At 49.9% G+C, this 19859-nt stretch overlaps 2 protein-coding genes across 2 annotated transcripts in view; one reads left to right on the top strand and one right to left on the bottom strand.

Moving 5' to 3' along the window:
- The first annotated feature begins 1829 nt into the window (after window positions 1-1829).
- On the top strand, window positions 1830-10705 carry NLE1 (notchless homolog 1 (Drosophila)). Its single transcript, XM_011937688.1, has 10 exons — window positions 1830-2050; window positions 2581-2660; window positions 4270-4346; window positions 4968-5160; window positions 5664-5799; window positions 5946-5992; window positions 6719-6921; window positions 8651-8810; window positions 8920-8990; window positions 9603-10705. Exons 1-10 carry the CDS (start codon window positions 2002-2004, stop codon window positions 9613-9615), a joined length of 1029 nt encoding a protein of 342 aa, XP_011793078.1. The 5' UTR covers window positions 1830-2001; the 3' UTR covers window positions 9616-10705.
- Window positions 10706-11320: 615 nt separating this feature from the next.
- The window catches only part of FNDC8 (fibronectin type III domain containing 8), a 9437-nt gene continuing 898 nt past the window's right edge, over window positions 11321-19859 (bottom strand). Inside the window, exons 2-4 of the mRNA XM_011937701.1 lie at window positions 14637-15012; window positions 12405-12641; window positions 11321-11759 (exon numbers count right to left, since the gene is read on the bottom strand). Of these exons, the coding sequence (XP_011793091.1) occupies window positions 11607-11759; window positions 12405-12641; window positions 14637-15012 (766 nt within the window). The 3' untranslated portion in view covers window positions 11321-11606. The remainder of the gene's footprint in view (window positions 11760-12404; window positions 12642-14636; window positions 15013-19859) is intronic.

Below are 19859 nucleotides of genomic sequence, written 5' to 3'. Positions count from 1 at the left end.
CCCCCCCAAAACGGACTGTGGTGACCCACCCGGCGTGAGTTCCCACCTATGTCAGAGATGGAATCAGTGGCAAAGCGCTTTACACGCCAACCATCGGGGTCCACCTGCGGAGACGGGCCTAGCTTTGAACGCATTGGATACTGTATTTCATTGATTCCTTGTCACAGTCCCCCAAGATGGGACACGTTAATATCTCCATTTTACAGCGTGGCCCGGAGGGACTCAATTATTTGCACGATGCTATGTAGTAGGTAGCAGATTTGGAATTGGAACCCAAAACTATCCGAATACCCCTGCTTTTTTTTTTTGAGACGGAGTCTAGCTCTATTGCTAGGCTGGCAAGCTGGAGTGCAGTGGTGTGATCTCGGCTCACTGCAATCTCTGCCTTCCGGGTTCAAGCGATTCTCCTGCCTCAGCCTCCCAAGTAGGTGGGACCACAGGTGCGCACCACCACTCCCAGCTAATTAGTAGAGACGGGGTTTCACCACGTTTGCCAGGATGGTCTCCATCTTTTGACCTCGTGATCTGCCCGCCTTGGCCTCCAAAGTGCTGGGGATTACTGGCGTAAGCCACCACGCCTGGCCTTTGCTTTTAAACTTTAAGCCACTGTGTTTGCTGAAGAGCTGCCCTGGGGACAGAGAAGGTCTTTAAAATTGCAGTTCCTGGACTCCATCCCAGGCTTACTAAACCAAACTCTAGGATGAAGCAGAAAGTCTACATTTTTTGACAGGCTTTTGGGGTGCTTTTTACACAAATACAGTGTGGTGTGGTAGTTTGGGAAACACTGCATACTGCTATATGTTAATCCTATCTTGGACCTAAAGAACCTGAATTAATCATTGGTAATAGGACATCGAACAAATTACTTAGTTGTTCTGAGCCTCTGCTTTTGAAACTGTCAGTGGGAATATTAGTATCTACTTCCCAGGGTTGTTGTGAGATGCAGATAAAGCATTTCAGGGTGGGTGCGGTGACTCATGCCTATACTCCCAGCACTTTGGGAAGCTGAGGTGGGCAGATCACTAGAGGTCAGGAGTTCGAGACCAGCTTAGCCAATATAGCGAAAACAGTCTCTACTGAAAATACAAAAATTAGCCGGGCGTGGTGGCAGGCACCGGTAGTCCCAGTTCCTCAGGAGACTGAAGCAGGAGAATTGCTTGAACCCAGGAGGCGGAGGTTGCAGGGAGCTGAGATTTCACCATTGCACTCCAGCCTGGGCGACAGAGCGAGACTCCATCTCTTATAAGTACCGCGCGCTAACCCATTGCGCCACTGGAGCCACACGAGACTCCATCTCAAAAACAAAAAGAAAAAGGCATTTCCAAGTGCCGTGTAAGTGTCCTACAACTGCTGTTCAGTGATTTAAAAGGTCTTGCTCGGCTGGGCACAGTGGCTCACACCTGTAATCCCAGCACTTTAGGAGGCCAAGGTAGGTGGATCACCTGAAGTCAGGAGTTTGAGACCAGCCTGGCCAACGTAGTGAAACCCTGTATCTACTAAAAATGTAAAACAGCCAGGCGTGGTGATGGGCGCCTGTAATCCCAGCTACTTGGGAGGCTGAGGCAGGAGACTCTTAAACCCAGGAGGCAGAGGTTGCAGTGAGTGGAGATTGCACCACTGCACTTCAGCCTGGGTGACAGAGTGAGACTCTTGTCTCAAAAATAAATAAATAAATAAAAGGTCTTGTTCAATGGGCAATGATGGGGGTATCCCCAGCACAGTGGCTGAAAAGAAGAAGCTTCACCTCCCACAGCTCAGTGGGGAGCATCCCTGGCAGACGGTGCCCCTGCACATCCTTTGATGAAGGGTTGCCCTTTACCATTGTCCTTCAGGAGGATCCCCTGCCACTGGCTTTCTTTGTCCACGATGCTGAGATCGTCTCCTCACTGGGGAAGACGTTGGAGTCCCAGGCAGTGGAGACTGAGAAGGTCCTAGACATCATCTACCAGCCACAGGCTGTCTTCAGAGTCCGGGCCGTGACTCGCTGCACCAGCTCCTTGGATGGTCACAGTGAGGCAGTCATTTCTGTGGCCTTCAGCCCCACGGGAAAGTAAGGACAGCTGCGGACTCATGGAGGGGGTATGTGGGGGTGCAGCCTCTGCCTAGTGTGGGGAGGGTCCCCCAGAGTTGTAATTGATGGGGCCTCGGGGCTGCCTACCATAGACCCAAGCTCTGGACTCAGCTTGCCATTAAGGGACTTCCTCAGTAGAGCATGGTCCCCAAAGGCTAAGGACCCCTGCCTTGGACAAACCTTCCCTGGACTTGATTTCTCAAGATCTGAGCTGTGTGACTTGTATAAATCACTTAACCTTTCTGAGTTAATTTTTCATCTGTGAAACTGGGATTAGTTGCTTATCTCAAACTTAGGAAGGCAATGAGAACTTCAAAAGCTGGTTATAGCTGTGGGGAGGAAAGAAATGGCCTCCTGGGGTATTCTCCCAGAGGGCAGCATCATTATTGTCTTTCTCCTTTATCAGGGTCGAGGAAAGAGTCCAGTTCCATATTCTGTTCACAGAAAGTGATTGAATAGGTGGCAGGAATGCACACATGCAGTATCAAGCATCCTCTGTTCTTCCCCAGGTACCTGGCCAGTGGCTCTGGTGACACCACCGTGCGCTTCTGGGATCTCAGCACAGAGACACCACATTTCACGTGCAAGGGTCAGTATGCAATTAGCCATTTAGGGGATCTTCTTTTTTTTTTTGGGACAGGGTCTTGCTCTGTCGACCACGGTGGAGTACAGTGGTGCAGTCACAGCTAACTTGAACTCCTGGGCTCAAGCCTCGAACTCCTGGGCTCAAGCAGTCCCCCTACTTCAGGCTCCAGAGTAGCTGGGACAACAGGCACTTGCCACCACACCTGGCTCGTTTTTTGTTTTCATAGAGATGAGGGTCTCACTTTGCAGATTACAACCCCTTAATATCCAGTTGGCAGCTGTCTGTTCCTAGGTAGAGACCATGTCCTTGAGCACAACCAGCCACTTAGACACAAGCAGAGTCCATATAGGACGTGGGGAAAGGCTGACTGACTGGTAGCAAGGAGAACCTCATTTAAGTCATGCCTCTGCCACATTGGTTTTCAAACTTGAGCACCAATCAGAATCACCTCACCTTGGGGGCTTGTTAAAATACAGATTGCTGGCCGGGCACAGTGGCTCACACCTGTAATCCCAGCACTTTGGGAGGCTGAGTCGGGGATCACAAGGTCAGGAGATTGAGACCATCCTGGCTAACACGGTGAAACCCTGTCTCTACTAAAAATACAAAAAATTTGCCAGATATGGTGTCGGGCGCCTGTAGTCCCAGCTACTTGGGAGGCTGAGGCAGAATGTCGTGAACCTGGGAGGCGGAGCTTGCAATGAGCCGAGATGGCACCACTGCACTCCAGCCTGGGTGAGAGTGTGAGACTCCGTCTCAAAAAAATACAGATTGCTGGCCAGGCGTGGTGGCTCATACCTGTAATCCCAGCACTTTGGGAGGCCAAGGCAGGCAGATCACTTGAGGTTGAGTTCGAGACCAGCCTAACAGTGAAACCCCATTTCTACTAAAACTACAAAAATTAGCCGGGCATGGTGGCATGTGCTTGTAATCCCAGCTACTTGGGAGGCTAAGGCGGAAGAATCGCTTGAATGTAGGAGGTGGAGGTTGCAGTGAGCTGAGGTGGCACCAGTGCACACCAGCCTGGGCAACAGAGTGCGACTCCATAAAAAAAAAAAAAAAAAGAAAACAAAAAAAATACAGATTGCTGGGTCCCACCCCCAGAATTTTGGTTCTATTGGACCTGGGTTAGGGCCTGGGAATTTGTGTTTCTAACAAGTTCCCAGGAGATGCTGATGCTGCTGCTCTCGGGACCACACTTGAAGAACCACTGCTATACCACAGATTGGTTGAGTGAACTTGTGTGTGTAGGGCATGTTCCCTTGCTAAGCTTCAGTCTTCTCGTCTGGAAAATGGGGATGATACTTCTTGCTTTGCTCCATACCTTAGAACCCTTGTGAGAATAACAAGGGATGACATGTACGAAAACACTTCATAGTATGTGTCAAATAAGGAATCATGAAGAGAGTGATGGTGTTATCCGTGCAGCAAGATGCAGAGCTCTAATACTTGGGGTGCATTCTTTCCATTCCCAGAAAGCCTCATCACTCCTTTTGTTAGATCATTCGTTTATTCAAATGACTAAGGAGTACCTGGCACCTGCCAGGCACTGCTGGGCACTGGGGATAAAGACAGATGAAGTCCCTTATTTCTCCCTCCCCTGCTTTCTTAGGACACAGACACTGGGTCCTTAGTATATCGTGGTCTCCAGACGGCAAGAAGCTGGCCTCAGGCTGCAAGAATGGCCAGGTAGGTGGTGCTCAGGTTAACTAGGCAGAGACTCAAGGGCGCCTTCCCTAGGGGACAGTTCAGAATCAGGTTCAGGAGTCTTTGGGGAGGGTTGGGTGGGAAGTGGCAGGGATTTTTGGTGGAGCCAGAGACCTGTTGGGGAGGATTATTCAGTGAACTTCTGTCCTTCAGATTCTCCTCTGGGACCCAAGCACAGGGAAGCAGGTGGGCAGGACCCTCGCTGGCCACAGCAAGTGGATCACAGGCCTGAGCTGGGAGCCCCTTCATGCGTAAGTGACACTGATGGAGCTGGGACAAATGAGTCAGGGGATCAAAGATATCCCCTTTCCCTGCCCAATGCATAGAAGTTTTACGTGAGGGGACGAGATGGGCATGACTTGAATGACCATGATGGCTTGGCAGGCATGGGAGAAGGGTATTCCAGGTGCGGACCTGCGTTGCTTGGGAGAGGCTGCTCATCACAGGATCTGCTCGTTGCAACCACCTTGCAGTGCAGCCAGGTCTTGGTGTCAGAAAGCTGTCAAGAGATTGTCCATGGCCTTTGAGTTGGGAATGGGGAGGTGCCATGGGCAGACAGATGTTGCCAGGTCACAGATGAGGTCACATCTCCCTTCTCTGCAGGAACCCTGAGTGCCGCTATGTGGCCAGCAGCTCCAAAGATGGCAGTGTGCGGATCTGGGACACAACTGCAGGCCGCTGTGAGCGCATCCTCACCGGGCACACCCAATCGGTCACCTGTCTCCGGTGGGGAGGGGACGGGCTTCTCTACTCTGCCTCCCAGGACCGCACCATCAAAGTCTGGAGGGCTCATGATGTAAGCACTGGGAGGGTTCAGTAACCAGTCCAGAAAATCTCAAGTCACAAGATGCTGGCACTCAGAACAACCTTGACATCTGCGAGTTCAGTGTTTCCCAGATGTGTGCTGGCAGCCCCTGGTCAAGGGAGGTGTTTTGGGAATGAGGAGTTCTGTGGTTGGTGCTGCACCATAGTGTAGATTGCAGAGTCCCCGTGAGATCGTCACACTCTGGAAATTCCTCCTGTAGGACACCTGTTGAGCTTTGTCAGATCTACCATATCCCAAACGTATTGGACTGGAGCTGTTTACTCTGACATACCTAACTCCTGTTCCTTGAAACATTTTCATGATCTGGACTCCATTTTACAAGTGGGGAGAGACTTGACCCCAGAGGGGTGGTTTGATTAAGATCACAATGCATGAGTGAAGATGATTCTTAGTCCTGTACCACCATCTCCTGGGGCTAATCTCCTAGGGGTGGGGAGGAGTGTGTGTGTCTGACCTGGCTCGCTCTGCCCTAGGGTGTGCTGTGCCGGACTCTGCAAGGCCACGGCCACTGGGTGAACACCATGGCCCTCAGCACTGACTATGCCCTGCGCACTGGGGCCTTTGAACCTGCTGAGGCCTCAGTTAATGCCCAAGACCTCCAAGGATCCTGTGAGTGATCGGGAGAAGGAAGACCTGGGGCTGTTTGGAAAGGCACCAGTTCTCTAGCTTAATGGGGAGTGTTTGCTCTTTGTATGAGATTTTCTAATCAGCCTTCTTCCTCATCTCGTCTTCTCTCCTCCGGTACCTGGCCACAGTGCAGGAGTTGAAAGAGAGGGCTCTGAGCCGATACAACCTCGTGCGGGTGAGTGTGTGCCAGCCACATGCACCCCCAGCTCTGTACCAGTCCTTAGCCAATCACTAAAACCGTCTCAGACCCTTCTCTGTTCTAGACCCAGCTCAAAATGTACCTGTTCCAAAATGTTGTTCTTCATAATCCTAGTTTGCAGTCCTAAAATATTAATGTGCTAGAGATCATTTTATTTCATTTTTTGTTTAGTTTATTTGCTTACCTATTTATTATATTTCCAGCATGCTTCTTTTTTTAGTTTATTTTATTTAAGATTGTTTACACATTCATGTTCAAAAAATACAAAAAGGTAGATCACGAAGTCTCCCATCTCTATTGTAGCATCCAGTGCTACCAATATCCTGAATCACCTTCCAGAGATTTAATATGCACACATACACGTGTCTATATACAGTATATATGTATAAGCACACACACATACGTACATACATAAAATCCTACTCCTTTTAACACATTATTTTGTGCCTTGCTTTTTCTGTAATTGTGTATCTTAAAAATTTTTTTCTACATGCACGTAGAGTTTCTTTTGCCTTTTGGATGAAGTGACTCGCCTGGGATCACGTGCGAGTGAGTGGCCAACCCAGTCCTCATTGCTTCTAGTGCTGGCCTCTCTCTGTCCCTGGCATTGAGTAATCAGGGTGTAGGTTTGCTGCCAAAGTCGGGCCCTCCTCCTTCTTTCTGAGACCACACCCAACACAGTGTGCTGTCTGCCTCCCCTAGGGCCAGGGTCCAGAGAGGCTGGTGTCTGGCTCAGACGACTTCACCTTATTCCTGTGGTCCCCAGCAGAGGACAAAAAACCTCTCACTCGGATGACAGGACACCAAGCTCTCATCAACCAAGTGCTCTTCTCTCCTGACTCCCGCATCATGGCTAGTGCCTCCTTCGACAAGTCCATCAAGCTGTGGGATGGCAGGACGGGCAAGTGAGTAGGGGTGGGTACTGCTCCTCTGTAAGGAGAGAATAGTGGGAGGGGCTTGGTACTGCCACTTAACTAGCTGTGTGGCCTTGGCAGGTGTTTGGATTTTCTAAGCCACTGTTTCCTCTTGGGTAATATGCAGACCCCCTACCTCTCAGCTTTGTTACAAGGGTTTTTTTGTTTGTTTGTTTTAGAGATGAGTTTCACTCTCGCCTGGTGTTCAAGTGGCTGGAGTGCAATGGCACGATCTTGGCTCATTACAACCTCTGCTTCCTGGGTTCAAGTGATTCTCCTGCCTCAGCCTCCCAAGTAGCTGGGATTACAGGCTTCTGCCACCGTGCCTGGCTGATTTTTGTATTCTTAGTTGAGACAGGGTTTCACCATGTTGACCAGGCTGGTCTTGAACTCCTGAGCTCAAGTGATGCAACTGCTTCAGCCTCCCAAAGTGCTGGGATTACAGGTGTGAACCACCACGCCTGGCCTAGTTACAAGGATTTAATGAGACAGTATGTTTGGGACCCGCACTAAATGGTCACTAAAAATGCTAGTTCAGGCCACGTGCGATGGCTCATGCTTGTAATCCCAGGACTTTGGGAGGCCGAGGCAGGCGGATCACCTGAGTTCAGGAGTTTGAGACTAGGCTGACCAACATGGCAAAACCCTGTCTCTACTAAAATACAAAAATTAACCAGGCGTGGTGGCACATTCCTGTAATCCCAGTTACCCCCGAGGCTGAGGCAGGAGAATCGTTTGAACCTGGGACACGGAGGTTGCAGTGAGCCGAGATCACACCACTGCACTGCAGCCTGGGCAACAAGTGAGACTCTGTCTCAAAAAAGCTAGTTTATGTCTTAGGAGACAAGTGATCTTAGAGCTAGCTGAAGTGGTAGGGCTGTAGTCCTGGAGAAGGTCAAGTGGTGGTAGGTAGGCTTGTGGTACAATTGTTACTTGGACCTCCTCAAAGTATGGGCCACAGACCAGCGGCATCAGCATCACATAGGAGCTTGATAGAAATGCAGAGTCCTGGCCCCAACTCAGACCCTGTGGATCTGATTCTTCATTTTAATAAAGTTACCAGGTGACTTTGCTACGCACTCTAGTGTGGGAACCCTTCGTGTGATGAGGCACAATGCCCTTGGGGTTAATCGGATCAGAGGAGAGGCAAAGGCAGAGGCAAGGGGAGAAAAAGAGCCAGGGACACCTTGTTGGGGTTGAAGGGGGACCTCTGCATCAGTCACTGTGTTTTCACACAGCAACCCTTTAACATAGGTAATTGGGTTCCTTTTTAAAATAAGAAAACTGAGTCTCAGAGAGGCCTGATGGTTTGTCCAAAGAGAATCAGCTAGACTGTGTTGATGTGAATGTTCAGGTCAGCCTGGCCCACTGTTACTTCATGCCGCCTGTCAGCAGGCACCTGCTGCTTGGGGTGATGTCAGGCAGATGGGCTAAGCAGATGGCCACGTTGGAGTCTAAGGCATGCAAAGTTGTGCAGGTATGGAGGGCAAGCAAGAGGCATGTTAGAAGCTACCCATTTGCAGAAGTTTTACAAATTGTAATGACTGGTAATGATTAAAATGGTCTGGGATGGGGACCAGGCAGTATGATTTTGTAAAAGTTCCCAGGTATTTCTAACAAATAGCCAAGGTTGAGAACCATGACCGTGAGCATAGGGGAACCTTTAGATGTGTTGGAAGATCTAACTCAGACTAAGATCCATCATCGTCTTCTGGACCAGGTACCTGGCTTCCCTACGCGGCCACGTGGCTGCCGTGTACCAGATTGCATGGTCAGCTGACAGCCGGCTCCTGGTCAGCGGCAGCAGTGACAGCACACTGAAGGTGTGGGATGTGAAGGCCCAGAAGCTGGCCATGGACCTGCCTGGCCATGCGGATGAGGTAGGGCCAACCCTCGGGCAGAGGAGGGGTTGGGATTAGAGCCTGGCTGTCTCCCTCTCACCACCTCACCTGCCTTCCTCCTCTGCCTCCCTCCTCTGCCTCCCTTTAGGTATATGCTGTTGACTGGAGTCCAGATGGCCAGAGAGTGGCAAGTGGTGGGAAGGACAAATGCCTGCGGATGTGAGTGTGGGGGAGGTGGTGGTTGGCGTGCTTGGCCCTCCTGACCCTAAGCCAGCCCCTCTTTGCACACTTTCTGTTGTGGCATAGAATTCCACAGCGCCCTCCAGGTGCTCAGACTGTCATGAGGAGGTGTGTGGAGCCAGGTTCTCAGTGGGCAGGTGGGAGGGCAACCAGAATAACAGAGGCCATAGGATACCCTCTTAGAGGGCGCATCCAGGTCTTTCTGTCACTGGACTTCAGAGTTCAAATCCTAGTACTGCCAATGAGTAATCACAGAGAACTTGGTTAATCAGTTTCTTGGGAATTATCAAACCTTCATAGGATCAAAAATAGGAGGGTAAGCACTGGAAGCTAAAGTGTCGTGTGCTTATAAGGGATTGTGACTGTTTGGTGGTGGGCATCCCAGGGGCCAGGCCCTCGGTGGAGGTCCTGGCGGCAGCAGACAGTGGGTGGGCAGCCTGAGTTTGGGTGGCCAGAGCAGAGACGGTCGCCCGGCTCTTGGTGAGTCTGAGGGTGGACCACAGGCCATCCGTCAGTTGACACTGGGATTATATGACAGCCTCCCTTTCCTGAGGTGGAATCTCCATCCTGACACCCTTCCCTTCTCCACAGATGGAGGAGATGAGAAGGCCTGCAGTTCTCTCTGACCCCCACCTGGACTCGGCCTCTGCCAGCCGCCTTTCCTGCCAGAGAACAAAGACTCGGGTGGCAGCGCACACACCCTTCCCACCAGTGGGGACCTGAGAATGCGCATGGCCTGCTGTCCTCGACAGACCCGAGTGGGGTCTTCCCACAGATCCCCTGCTTGTGGCACACCCCAGAGCCAGAATCGAAGGTCACAGGAAGTTGTCACCGAACTTGGCCTGTGTCCGCTACTCTATACCTTACTGGTACAGACGGGGGTGGTGGGCGGCCAGGCTCTATGAGTGGGCCACTAGTGTCAGCTCTGTACAGGGTCAGACCCCAGGTTCTATGACCAAATAAATAACTTATGTTTTGTGTGTTGGGTTCTAATTCCTTGTCTTGGAATCCCCAGGACTCTATCAAGGACCGTGCTAAATCAGATTGTCCAGCCCCCTCCCTTGCACTGGACTACGCCAAAACCACACTGACCAGGCACTTGCCTTTCCTGTCTTTCCCTGTGTCGGTAAGAGAGAGGCCAGTTGTGATAGTGGCCAAGGAGAATCTAAGGCTGTATTGTTGTGCATTGCAGTAGGCACCGGCCATATGTGGCTGCTGGCATGAAATAGAAGTGCGGTTCCTCTGCCACACAGGGTAAGGCCTCCAGTATTGGACAGCACACAGAAAGGTTTTCGTCATTAAGAGGGTTCTGCTGGCCAGCCCTGTTCTAGGGGACACGTCTGCCTTCCCATAGCACACTGCCTGAGGCTCTGCCAGGCACCAAGCACTTCCCTGGGCCCTCAGGATAGAGCGGGGAAGGTGATGGTTCTTCCAGAGGATTCCCTCAGATGGGGAGGCAGCAGTAAGCTCTGAGCCAAAGTGGGTATGGTTGATAACAGAGGATAGTTCTCTGCCACATGAGAACTTTCAAGTAGTGAAAGGAATTCCCATCAGGACTCAGACCACAGGCCGAGATCTTGCCCTGAATGCACCCTGCCTCCGCTTTCTCCTGCATCCCATGCTAAGCTGGGTCATGGTATGAAGTACTCAGATTGGATTTCCAAACCGTCCTTGTATAAACTGCTCAGAACTAGCATATTGCTCCTTCTTACCCTCCTCCACCCTTTGTGCTTTTGGGTTTTGCGCGTCACCTAGCTGCGGTGCTTGGCCTCCACTTTGCACATCTCTGCAGTGCGAACAAAGCTATCAGCCACTGAGCTCCTTGGTGTCAGGTGCTTCTCTGCTGTGCCCTCAGACTGTACCAGGCCTGGAAAGTTCTCAAGCCCCCAAACTTTTGATGAGGAAACAACACAAGAAGCTTAAACGATTAGCCCGCGCCCTCACGTCCAGTAAGAGAAAGAGCTGAGATTAAACCAGGCCCTTCCCCAAAGCTTATTGTGCACTTTGTACCACATCCCTTCCTCCAGAGCTCAAGCTAGTTTGACAGCTCATGGGCCACCACTTCTGTCCATGACAGCTATTTGTGTTTTTTTCTGGTGTAAGAGGCTTTTAGTCTTACAGCACCAGTCTCCCTGCCCCTGTCCCCCGCCCCACTGGGGAAGGGGTGACGGCAGCATCCTATTGCCTAGCTGCCTGTTTTCCATCTCCCTACTCACGTAGAGTCTGTCCTGGTGGAAGCTAGGAGGTGGGTGTCAGCAGCCCATCTGAGGCTGTCTGCAGCATAAAGCAGATTTTAGGGTGCTGGATGGCCTGCAGTTCTTTAATGAGGGACCTGGACCCAGCCCAGATTTGTGGGAGGACAGAGTCTAGCAGCTGTGGGCAGTGGCTGAGCCTGGCCACTGGGATGTCTCCAGGTGAATGGGACCCCTATCTATCTAGCCTTGGCCCCAGCCCAGGGGTGGGGTTCCCATTCCACTCTGCCAGGCCCTTGGGCCCGCATGGTGCTGGTGGTACGGTTAAGTCTCATGGTTCTGGTTCCTAAGGGCCCGGGGCCAAAGCTGAAAGTTGGTGAGGGGTGTCCTGGGGCCCTCCCTGTTAATAGGGAAATAGGTATTCCAGATCCTCCAGCCTCCGCATCTCCTCCAGCCCGACGGACACGATCTTTCGCTGGGGTTCCTTGCGCCGCACGGTGATCTGGATGGGGTTGTTCTCAGGGAAGCTGCTGAAGTCAGTGGCCAGGGTTGCAAACTGAAGTGAAACAAGAAAACCCTTCAGAATTCCTTCCCAGATCTGAGCCTGGCTCTCTTTCTCCATCACCTCCTTTTTTTTTCTGTCTGCTAACTCAGACCTATTCTAAACAGCCTTATCCAACCTAGCCATTGATGCAGGAAACAGCTACAAAGATGCATGACTCAAGCCTGTGCCTCCTCAGTGATGGCATGTTTCCAACCAAAGTGCTGTCTCCACTCAGGCCTCTACACCCCTGTACCCCTACCCATACCCGGCTGTTCCCTTCTTCGTCCCCCTTTAGCCTCTTGTCTTCCCTGTTTCTTTCAATGCCCTTGACTTCCCAGCCTACTCACAATTATTGGCATTGAGTTGCAGAGTCTAAAAACCAATGGCTTTGGAAGGGGAACATTATAGTGATGTTGAAAAATACGTTCGTTGAAAAATATGATGTTGAAAAATGCATTCCTAGTGGGCCCCAGAGTGGCTTAATCTGTAAACCTCCCAGAAGCATGCATCCTGGAATTGATGCTTCTTGATCCAGGCAGAAGGAAAGCTAGCCAGATGCGACATGTGGGTATAGGGGTGTTCCCAACCTCCAAAGCCCTGGTTCCCTGGTTTGGGACTTCTCTCCACCCCCAAGGCCCCTCTTTTCCCAGGGCTTACTTTGTAGGGCTTGCACCACTTCCCCACCCCAGCTGTGTTGGCTGCACGGACAGTGAGGCAGTAACATGTGTTAGGCTTCAGCTCCATCAGCTTGACAGTGGTACCCAAGATCTTGTTGAAGATCCATGGACAATTCTTTGCCTTGGGCAACTCATTCTCCTGTGTCTCGGCCACCTCCTGTAACAGGACCTGGTAGAAACTGACCGGCTGCTTGCCCAAGGCGTAGGTCCAGGAAATCTAGGGGAAGAGAGAGCCCCAAGGCTTCCTCATATCTGTCCTGTCCTTCCTGTCCCCTCACCCTCCCAACTGGGGTCAGGATGTCCCACGCCCATCCCCTGCTCCTGCTGGGACCCAGGCAAGTCAGATGGAAGGTGCAAGGCACTGCAGCACTGAGTGTGGCAGCCCTGCCCCGCAGCATGTGCTACTCTCCTGGGCAGCCCCGCCCACTTTAGGGTGCACCCTCGTTCCATATTTTTTCTACACCGGGGTTCCCAACCCTTGGGTCATGGACTGATAGCAGATATCCTGTGCAGAACTGGATAGCACAGCAGGAGGAGATCGGTGGGCGAGCAAGCGAAGCTTCATCTACATTTACAGCTGCTCCCCAAGGCTCACAGTACCGCCTGAGCTCCGCCTCCTGTCAGATCAGCAGCGGCATTAGATTCTCACAGGCGAGTGAACCTATTGTGAATTGTATGGGAGGGATCTAAGTTGAATGCTCCTCATGAGAATCTAATACCTGATGATCTGTGACTGTCTCCCATCACCCCCAAATGGGACCCTCTCGTTGCAGGAAAACAAGCTCAGGGATCCCACAGTTTCTACATTATGGTGAGTTGTATAATTATTTCATTATATATTACAATGTAATAATAATAGAAATAAAATACACAATAAATGTAATATGCTGAATCATCCTGAAACCATCCCCCCAACCTGATCCATGGAAAAATTATCTTCCATGAAACCAGTCCCTGGTGCCAAAAAGGTTGGGAACCGCTGTTCTAGACTCTGTCAGCTGACCTTAGAGATCTTCTTAACAACTAGGTCCAGAGAGGGCAAGTGACTGGTCCATCATCACACAGCAATTAAGTGACAGCCAGGGTTCAAACCCATAGCCCCAGAGCCCATACACTTTGTACTACAATGGTTGCTAAGCCTGGTTAAGCACCTCAGGGAGGTTTTATAACTGCAGATTTCTGGGCCTGCTGCCTCCTGTCTGGTTTCTCCTCCATCTAGGCCAGTGGTTGTCAAACTTGGTGTGCATTAGAATACCCCAGAGGACTTATTAAAAGATAGATTGCTGGCCTCCGCCCCAAAAGTTTCTGACTCAGGAGGCCCAAATGTGATGGAGGGAGATGAGAATTTAAATTTCTAACAATTTGCTGAGTGATACTGATACTGTCCATCTGGAGAGCACTTTGAGAAACACTGCTCTGGGCCATCCAACAGTGGAATTCCAGGCATCTTCCCAAGATACAGCTTGAATTACTTTCATCATCTGATGTGAAGCTTTGTACAAAACTGTTCCCTGTTAGTTACAGAAAAATCTATAAAGCATCCTAACAATGGAGTACACTGGAAGATGACCCCAGACTAACATTCCCCGTCCTGACTCCTGTCTTCACTTCCCACCGTGTAGGACGGTGTTGTTCAGTGTGTAGCCTGCAGACTGGCAGCACCAGCATCCTCCGCGAATCTGTTACTAATGCAAATTATCAGGTTTCACCCCAGACTCTCTAGGGAGGAGGCCTAGGAATCCCGAGGAACCTCACTTGATCCCAGGTCCTCATCCAGGGCTTCTCACGCTTTCCTATTCCTACAGATCACCTGCCATCTTGTTCACATTGAGATTTCCTCCCACACTTTCCCGTGAGCTTTTGCTAGGGTCCGCCCCTCCAGGGAAGGCCTTCCCTCCTCCACCTCTAGATGTTTACGTGCTACCTCTGCTTCCCAGCTCAGATGTTACCAAAAGTCACCAAGCTTATTCCTGCATCTGGAAGTAATGTATCTTTCCTCTGAATTCCTAGTGGCACTTGGTCTGAACTTTTCCTACAGCACTGAACCCTTTCTGTCTTGCCCTGGAGTTTTTACAGACACATCCTCTCCCTTCCTAAACCATGAAATTGAGGTCGAGATGCAGGTGGCAGGCACCTTCTCACTACCCATGGAGCTCAGCTCAGTGCCTGGCACAATAGGCCTCTGCTGAACGCATGAGCAAAGGAAACGCACCACAGCTGTGGAATTGCTGACAGTGTGCTCAAAGATGAAGGGGGTGTCCGGCAGGTCCACAACCACGGAAGATTCCGAGTGCGTTGAGGAGGTTTCTGTCTCCAGCTCAGGGTTGTCAAGGTCCAGCAGGCCCCTCGTGGCCATTTGGCACTTAGATGGGCATGGGCAGGGGCCGAGGGCCAGGTCCTCCTTTTCTGTATTCTTGGCCATTGGGGAGAAGCTGAGTTTGTTCAGCTCTCCCTCCAGCATCCCTGCAAAGAAGCTGCTGTTGGGCTGGGTCACAGCTAATTTGATGGGGTTCGGCAAGGTGGATGAGAAGGCAGAGATGCTGGTATCATCAGAGCTGCAATCTGAATCATCCACTGGCATCGGCTTCCTGGAGCAAGAGGGGAGACAGGTGAGTCAGATGAAGGAGGCCACCCCAGCCCGTTCCACCTGAGGGCTCCTGAGGACAGGCCTTGGACCTGACTTACCAGCATGCCCAGCCATTTGCAAACAGCTTGGAACAGCCTCATTGCTCTATAGCATTGCATTAGACTCACCAGGGCACTTACTACAAATGCAGACTTTTAGTCTCTGGTCCCCAGTTAGCATGGGACTAGGGAATCTGCATCTTTAATAAGATTCTGGCTGGGCGCGCCGGCTCACGCCTATAATCTCAGCACTTTGGGAGGCCAAGGCGGGCGGATTACTTGAGGTCAGGAGTTATAGACCAGCCTGGCCAACATGGTGAAACCCTGTCTCCACTAAAAACACAAAAATTAGCTGAGTGTGGTGGTGGGTGCCTGTAATCCCAGCTACTTGGGAGTCTGAGGCAGGAGAATTGCTTGAACCCGGGGGGCGGAAGTTGCAGTGAGCTGAGATCGCACCACTGCACTCCAGCCTGGGTGAAACTCTGTCTCAAAAAAAAAGAAAAAAAAAATTCCTTAGAAAATCCTGATGCAAGTGTTCTGAAAATTACAATTTAAAAAACATGCTAAAATGGCAAGTCTTTCCTCCAAATGGGGTGCAAATGCCCCAGGGAATAACCACAAAGATCTACTGGGGTATGGAAGTAATACATTCAATTTCACTAATATTTATTTACTATTATTTAAATTTTAAAGGAATCATTAATATTTACTTACATTTTAGTAACATTTAATAATACCTATTAATATCTAGCATGTAAAATTTACAGGAATACAAATACACATATGGGCCAGGTGTGGTGGCTCACACCTGTAATCTCAGCACTTTGGGAGGCCATGGCGGGTGTATTACCTGACGTCAGGAGTTCAAGACCAGCCTGGCCAACACGGCGAAACCTTATCTCTACTAAAAATACAAAAAATTAGCTGGGCATGGAGGCAGGTGCCTGTAATTCCAGCTACTTGGAAGGCTGAGGCAGGAGGATCACTTGAGCCTGGTAGGTGGAGGGTGAAGTAAGCCGAGATCATGCCACTGCACTTCAGCCTGGGCAACAGAGCAAGACCCCGTCTCAGAAATAAATAAAATAAAACAAATGTACATATGTTGGGGTGGATGCTCAAATACTTATTTCTTCCACTCTGAATTTTTAAAAATTATGAAGTATTTTAGACTTACACAAAAATATCAAGATTATTATATTAAACCTCCATTTACTCCTCATCTAGCTTTACTTTAAATTGTGTATTTGTTACTCAATGTGCTTCTCTATAGGTTTCTTACACATTTATGTTATCTCTAGGCAAGATCTATTATTTTTCACGTTTGTAGATGTTGTATAAATAAAAGATATTATTCAGCACATATCCATCTGCAACTTGCTTTTTTCACTCGACTTTCTGCTGACATTCAACTATATTGACACATGTAGCTCTGGTTCAGTCATTTTTACTGTTATATGATTTTCCATTACACGGATATTTGTTTTTGTTTCGTTTTTTTGAGACAGGGTGTTCCTCTGCTGCCCAGGCTGGAGTGCAGTGGCGCAAACTCCTGGGCTCAAGCCATTCATCCACCTTATCCTGAGTAGCTGGGACTACAGATGCACATCACCATGTCTAGCTAGTTTTTGTACTTTTCTGTAGACGCAGGGTTTTGCCATGTTGCCCAGGCTGATCTCGAACTCCTGGGTTCAAGTTATCCTCTCAAAGTGCTTGGATTATAGGTATCAGCCACTTTGCCCGGCCTATATGGATATTTGTTTTGTTATCAATTATTTGCTATGACAAAGAAAAACCTTGTACATGATCCCCATCACTTAATATTTTTTTTCTGTTTTTACTCTCTTTGTTTTTTTTTTTTTTTTTGTGAGCCAGATTCTTGCTCTGTCACCCAGGCTGGAGTGCACTGGTGTGACCTCGACTCACTGCAACCTCTGCCTCCCTGGCTTAAGCGATTCTCCTGCCTCAGCCTTCTGAGTATCTGGGATTACAGGCCCATGCCGCCACATCTGGCCAAGTTTTGTATTTTTAGTAGAGATGGGGTTTTACCATGTTGGCTAGGCTGGTCTCAAACTCCTGACCTCAGGTGATTTGCCCACCTCAGCCTTCCAAAGTGCTGGGATTACAGGCATGAGCCACTGCCCCCAGACAAATAAAAAAAATATATATTTTTCAACTGATGAAGAATACCAAGCCAAAAAGTTTGGCTTTCAAATCTTTTTTTTACCTTTACCCAAAGTAAAATACACTTTCCATGGTAACTTACTACAGGTATATATACACCTATAACTAAAACAAACATTTCGCAGACCAATACTTACTCTGTGTGCAATGGGCTCTGGAATTTCCAATTATATTATAGTTTATTTGTTTGTTTGTTTGTTTTTGGGACGGAGTCTCACTCTGTCGGCCAGGCTGGAGTGCAGTTGTGTGATCTCAGCTCACTGCAACCTCCCCTCCTGGGTTTGAGCGATTCTTCTGCCTCAGCCTCTCAAGTAGCTGGGACTACAGGTGCGACCACCCTGCCCAGCTAATTTTTGTATTTTTAGTAGAGAAGGGGTTTCATCATGCTGGCCAGGATGGTGTCGATCTCTTGATCTCGTGGTCCGCCCGCCTTGGCCTTCGAAAGTGCTGGGATTACAGGCGTTAGCCACTGCACCTGGCCAGTTTATTTTTATGATAGTGGTCTTCACCAACTAGAAGGACTTCTTGACCCATTAATAGGTCACAATCCACAGTTTGTGGATCCCTTACTCCCAGCCAGCCTCCCATGTCTTGGTTGATCCTCCCCAAGTTCCAGCCTCATCAGCCTCCTTCTGAGAAATCCTGATTAGCCCAGATGGACATTTGGACAAGGGATAGCATAGGACAATCCTATGCTAGCCCTTGGTGGACATTTGGAATAAATGATTCCCCCACCAAGGTCTTTCGTAGACTGAAGAGTCTGGGTATTAGGCTGCTAGGCACGGGCTACATACATCTCCTCCTCCTGATGTTCACAGTAGCTCTGCTGGATGGGTGTTAGCCCCATTTGGCAAATGAGAGGTTGAAGGTCCCTGATCGATTTATTTTTTTTTTTTTTGAGACGGAGTCTCGCTCTGTCGCCCAAACTGGAGTGCAGTGGCCAGATCTCAGCTCACTGCAAGCTTCGCCCTTCAGGTTCACGCCATTCTCCTGCCTCAGCCTCCTGAGTAGCTGGGACTATAGGCGCCCGCCACCTCACCCGGCTAGTTTTTTGTATTTTTTAGTAGAGACAGGGTTTCACTGTGTTAGCCAGGATGGTCTCGATCTCTTGACCTTGTGATCTGGCCACCTCGGCCTCCCAAAGTGCTGGGATTACAGGCTTGAGCCACCGTGCCCAGCCTTTTTTTTTTTGGTTTTTTGTTTAATACAGAGTCTTGCTCTGTCTCCCAGACCTGTGGCCGGAGTGCAATGGCACAGTCTTGGCTCACTGCAACCTCCACCTCCCAGGTTCAAAGGATTCTCCTGCCTCAGCCTCTCGAGTAGCTGGGACTACAGGTGTGTACCACCACGCCCAGCTAATTTTTGTATTTTAAGTAGAGATGAGGTTTCATCATGTTGGCCAGGCTGGTCTCAAATGCCTGACTTCACTGCCCGCCTCAGCCTCTCAAAGTGCTGGGTTTACAGGTGTGAGCCACCCCATCTGGCCTCCGATCTTAATTAACTTGTCTAAGACCATAAATCTCTAAGTGGCAGAACTTGGATTTGAATTTGGGCCTCCAGCCCAAGATTCCCAGTATACCATGAAGTTTCCTACAAGTATCCATCACTTTAGCCACACCTACTCGCTTATGGGCACTTTCAGGAATGGACACCACATCCCTCTCATAGAATCAAGACCAGCTATGTAGTTTGTGGGGCCCAGTGCAAATTGAAGTACATTGAGCCCCTTATTCAAAGATTATGAATTTCAAGATAGTAACAGCAAAGCATTAAACTAAGCACAAGCCCCTTGTAAGTGCAGGGCCATGTGTGCATAGGTCTGCACAGGTCACCCACCCATAAAAATACCCTGCATGTAATTCTCCCAGCCCACATCACCCTGCACCACCACCCCTTCACTGGCTAACTCCTTTCTTTCCTTGGAGACTCAGCTCAAATATCACTTCCTTCAAGAAGCCTCCCTCAACTGCACCCAGTCTCAGGCTATACTAAGCCCCTCTGGTCCCTCAAGGCATCCTGTCCTGGCACTTACCAGACTATGCTGTATCATTCTCGTTATTGCGTGATCCCCGTCCTTTCAACCCTGACCTCCACACGCCAGACTGGGAGCTCCTTAAAGGCAGGGACTGTGCTTTCCAGCTGTACGTTCCTAGAACTTCAACACTGAGCCAGACACCTTGCAGGTGCTCAAAGAGTTTTGTGGAATGAAGTAGAGGAAACCCAGACTTGGTGAGGAGGAACAGCAAAACCCAGTCCGAAGGAAGGCAGGCTACTGGGAAACAGTCAGGTAGATGAAGTTACCAAACAGGGAGGGTTGAGGAAGAGGAGCCATGGGGGTGTTGGGGGTTTGGTGATGGTGAGGACCACAGCCAGACAAGGCAGGACAAGAACACTGTCAACAAAACTGACTAATCCAGGAAGGCCTCCTGGAGTGGGAGCGCCATATGCCTCCAAGAAGCGATTTGGGGCTTAGGAATACATAGATCCAACCTGCTCACACACTCTTCTCTGGGAGTCAAGGAACTGGGTTGTGACAAGTCATGGAAGTACAGCTTCTTTAAGTCTCTCTGCCCAGCCCCAGGCTCCAGCCTTTCTTAGAAACTATAGGCACGGTGGCTCACACCTACAA

Source organism: Colobus angolensis, unplaced genomic scaffold (assembly GCF_000951035.1).
Source record: "Colobus angolensis palliatus isolate OR3802 unplaced genomic scaffold, Cang.pa_1.0 Scaffold167, whole genome shotgun sequence".
NCBI lineage: Eukaryota > Metazoa > Chordata > Mammalia > Primates > Cercopithecidae > Colobus > Colobus angolensis.
This window is presented reverse-complemented; position numbering and strand designations above follow the sequence as displayed.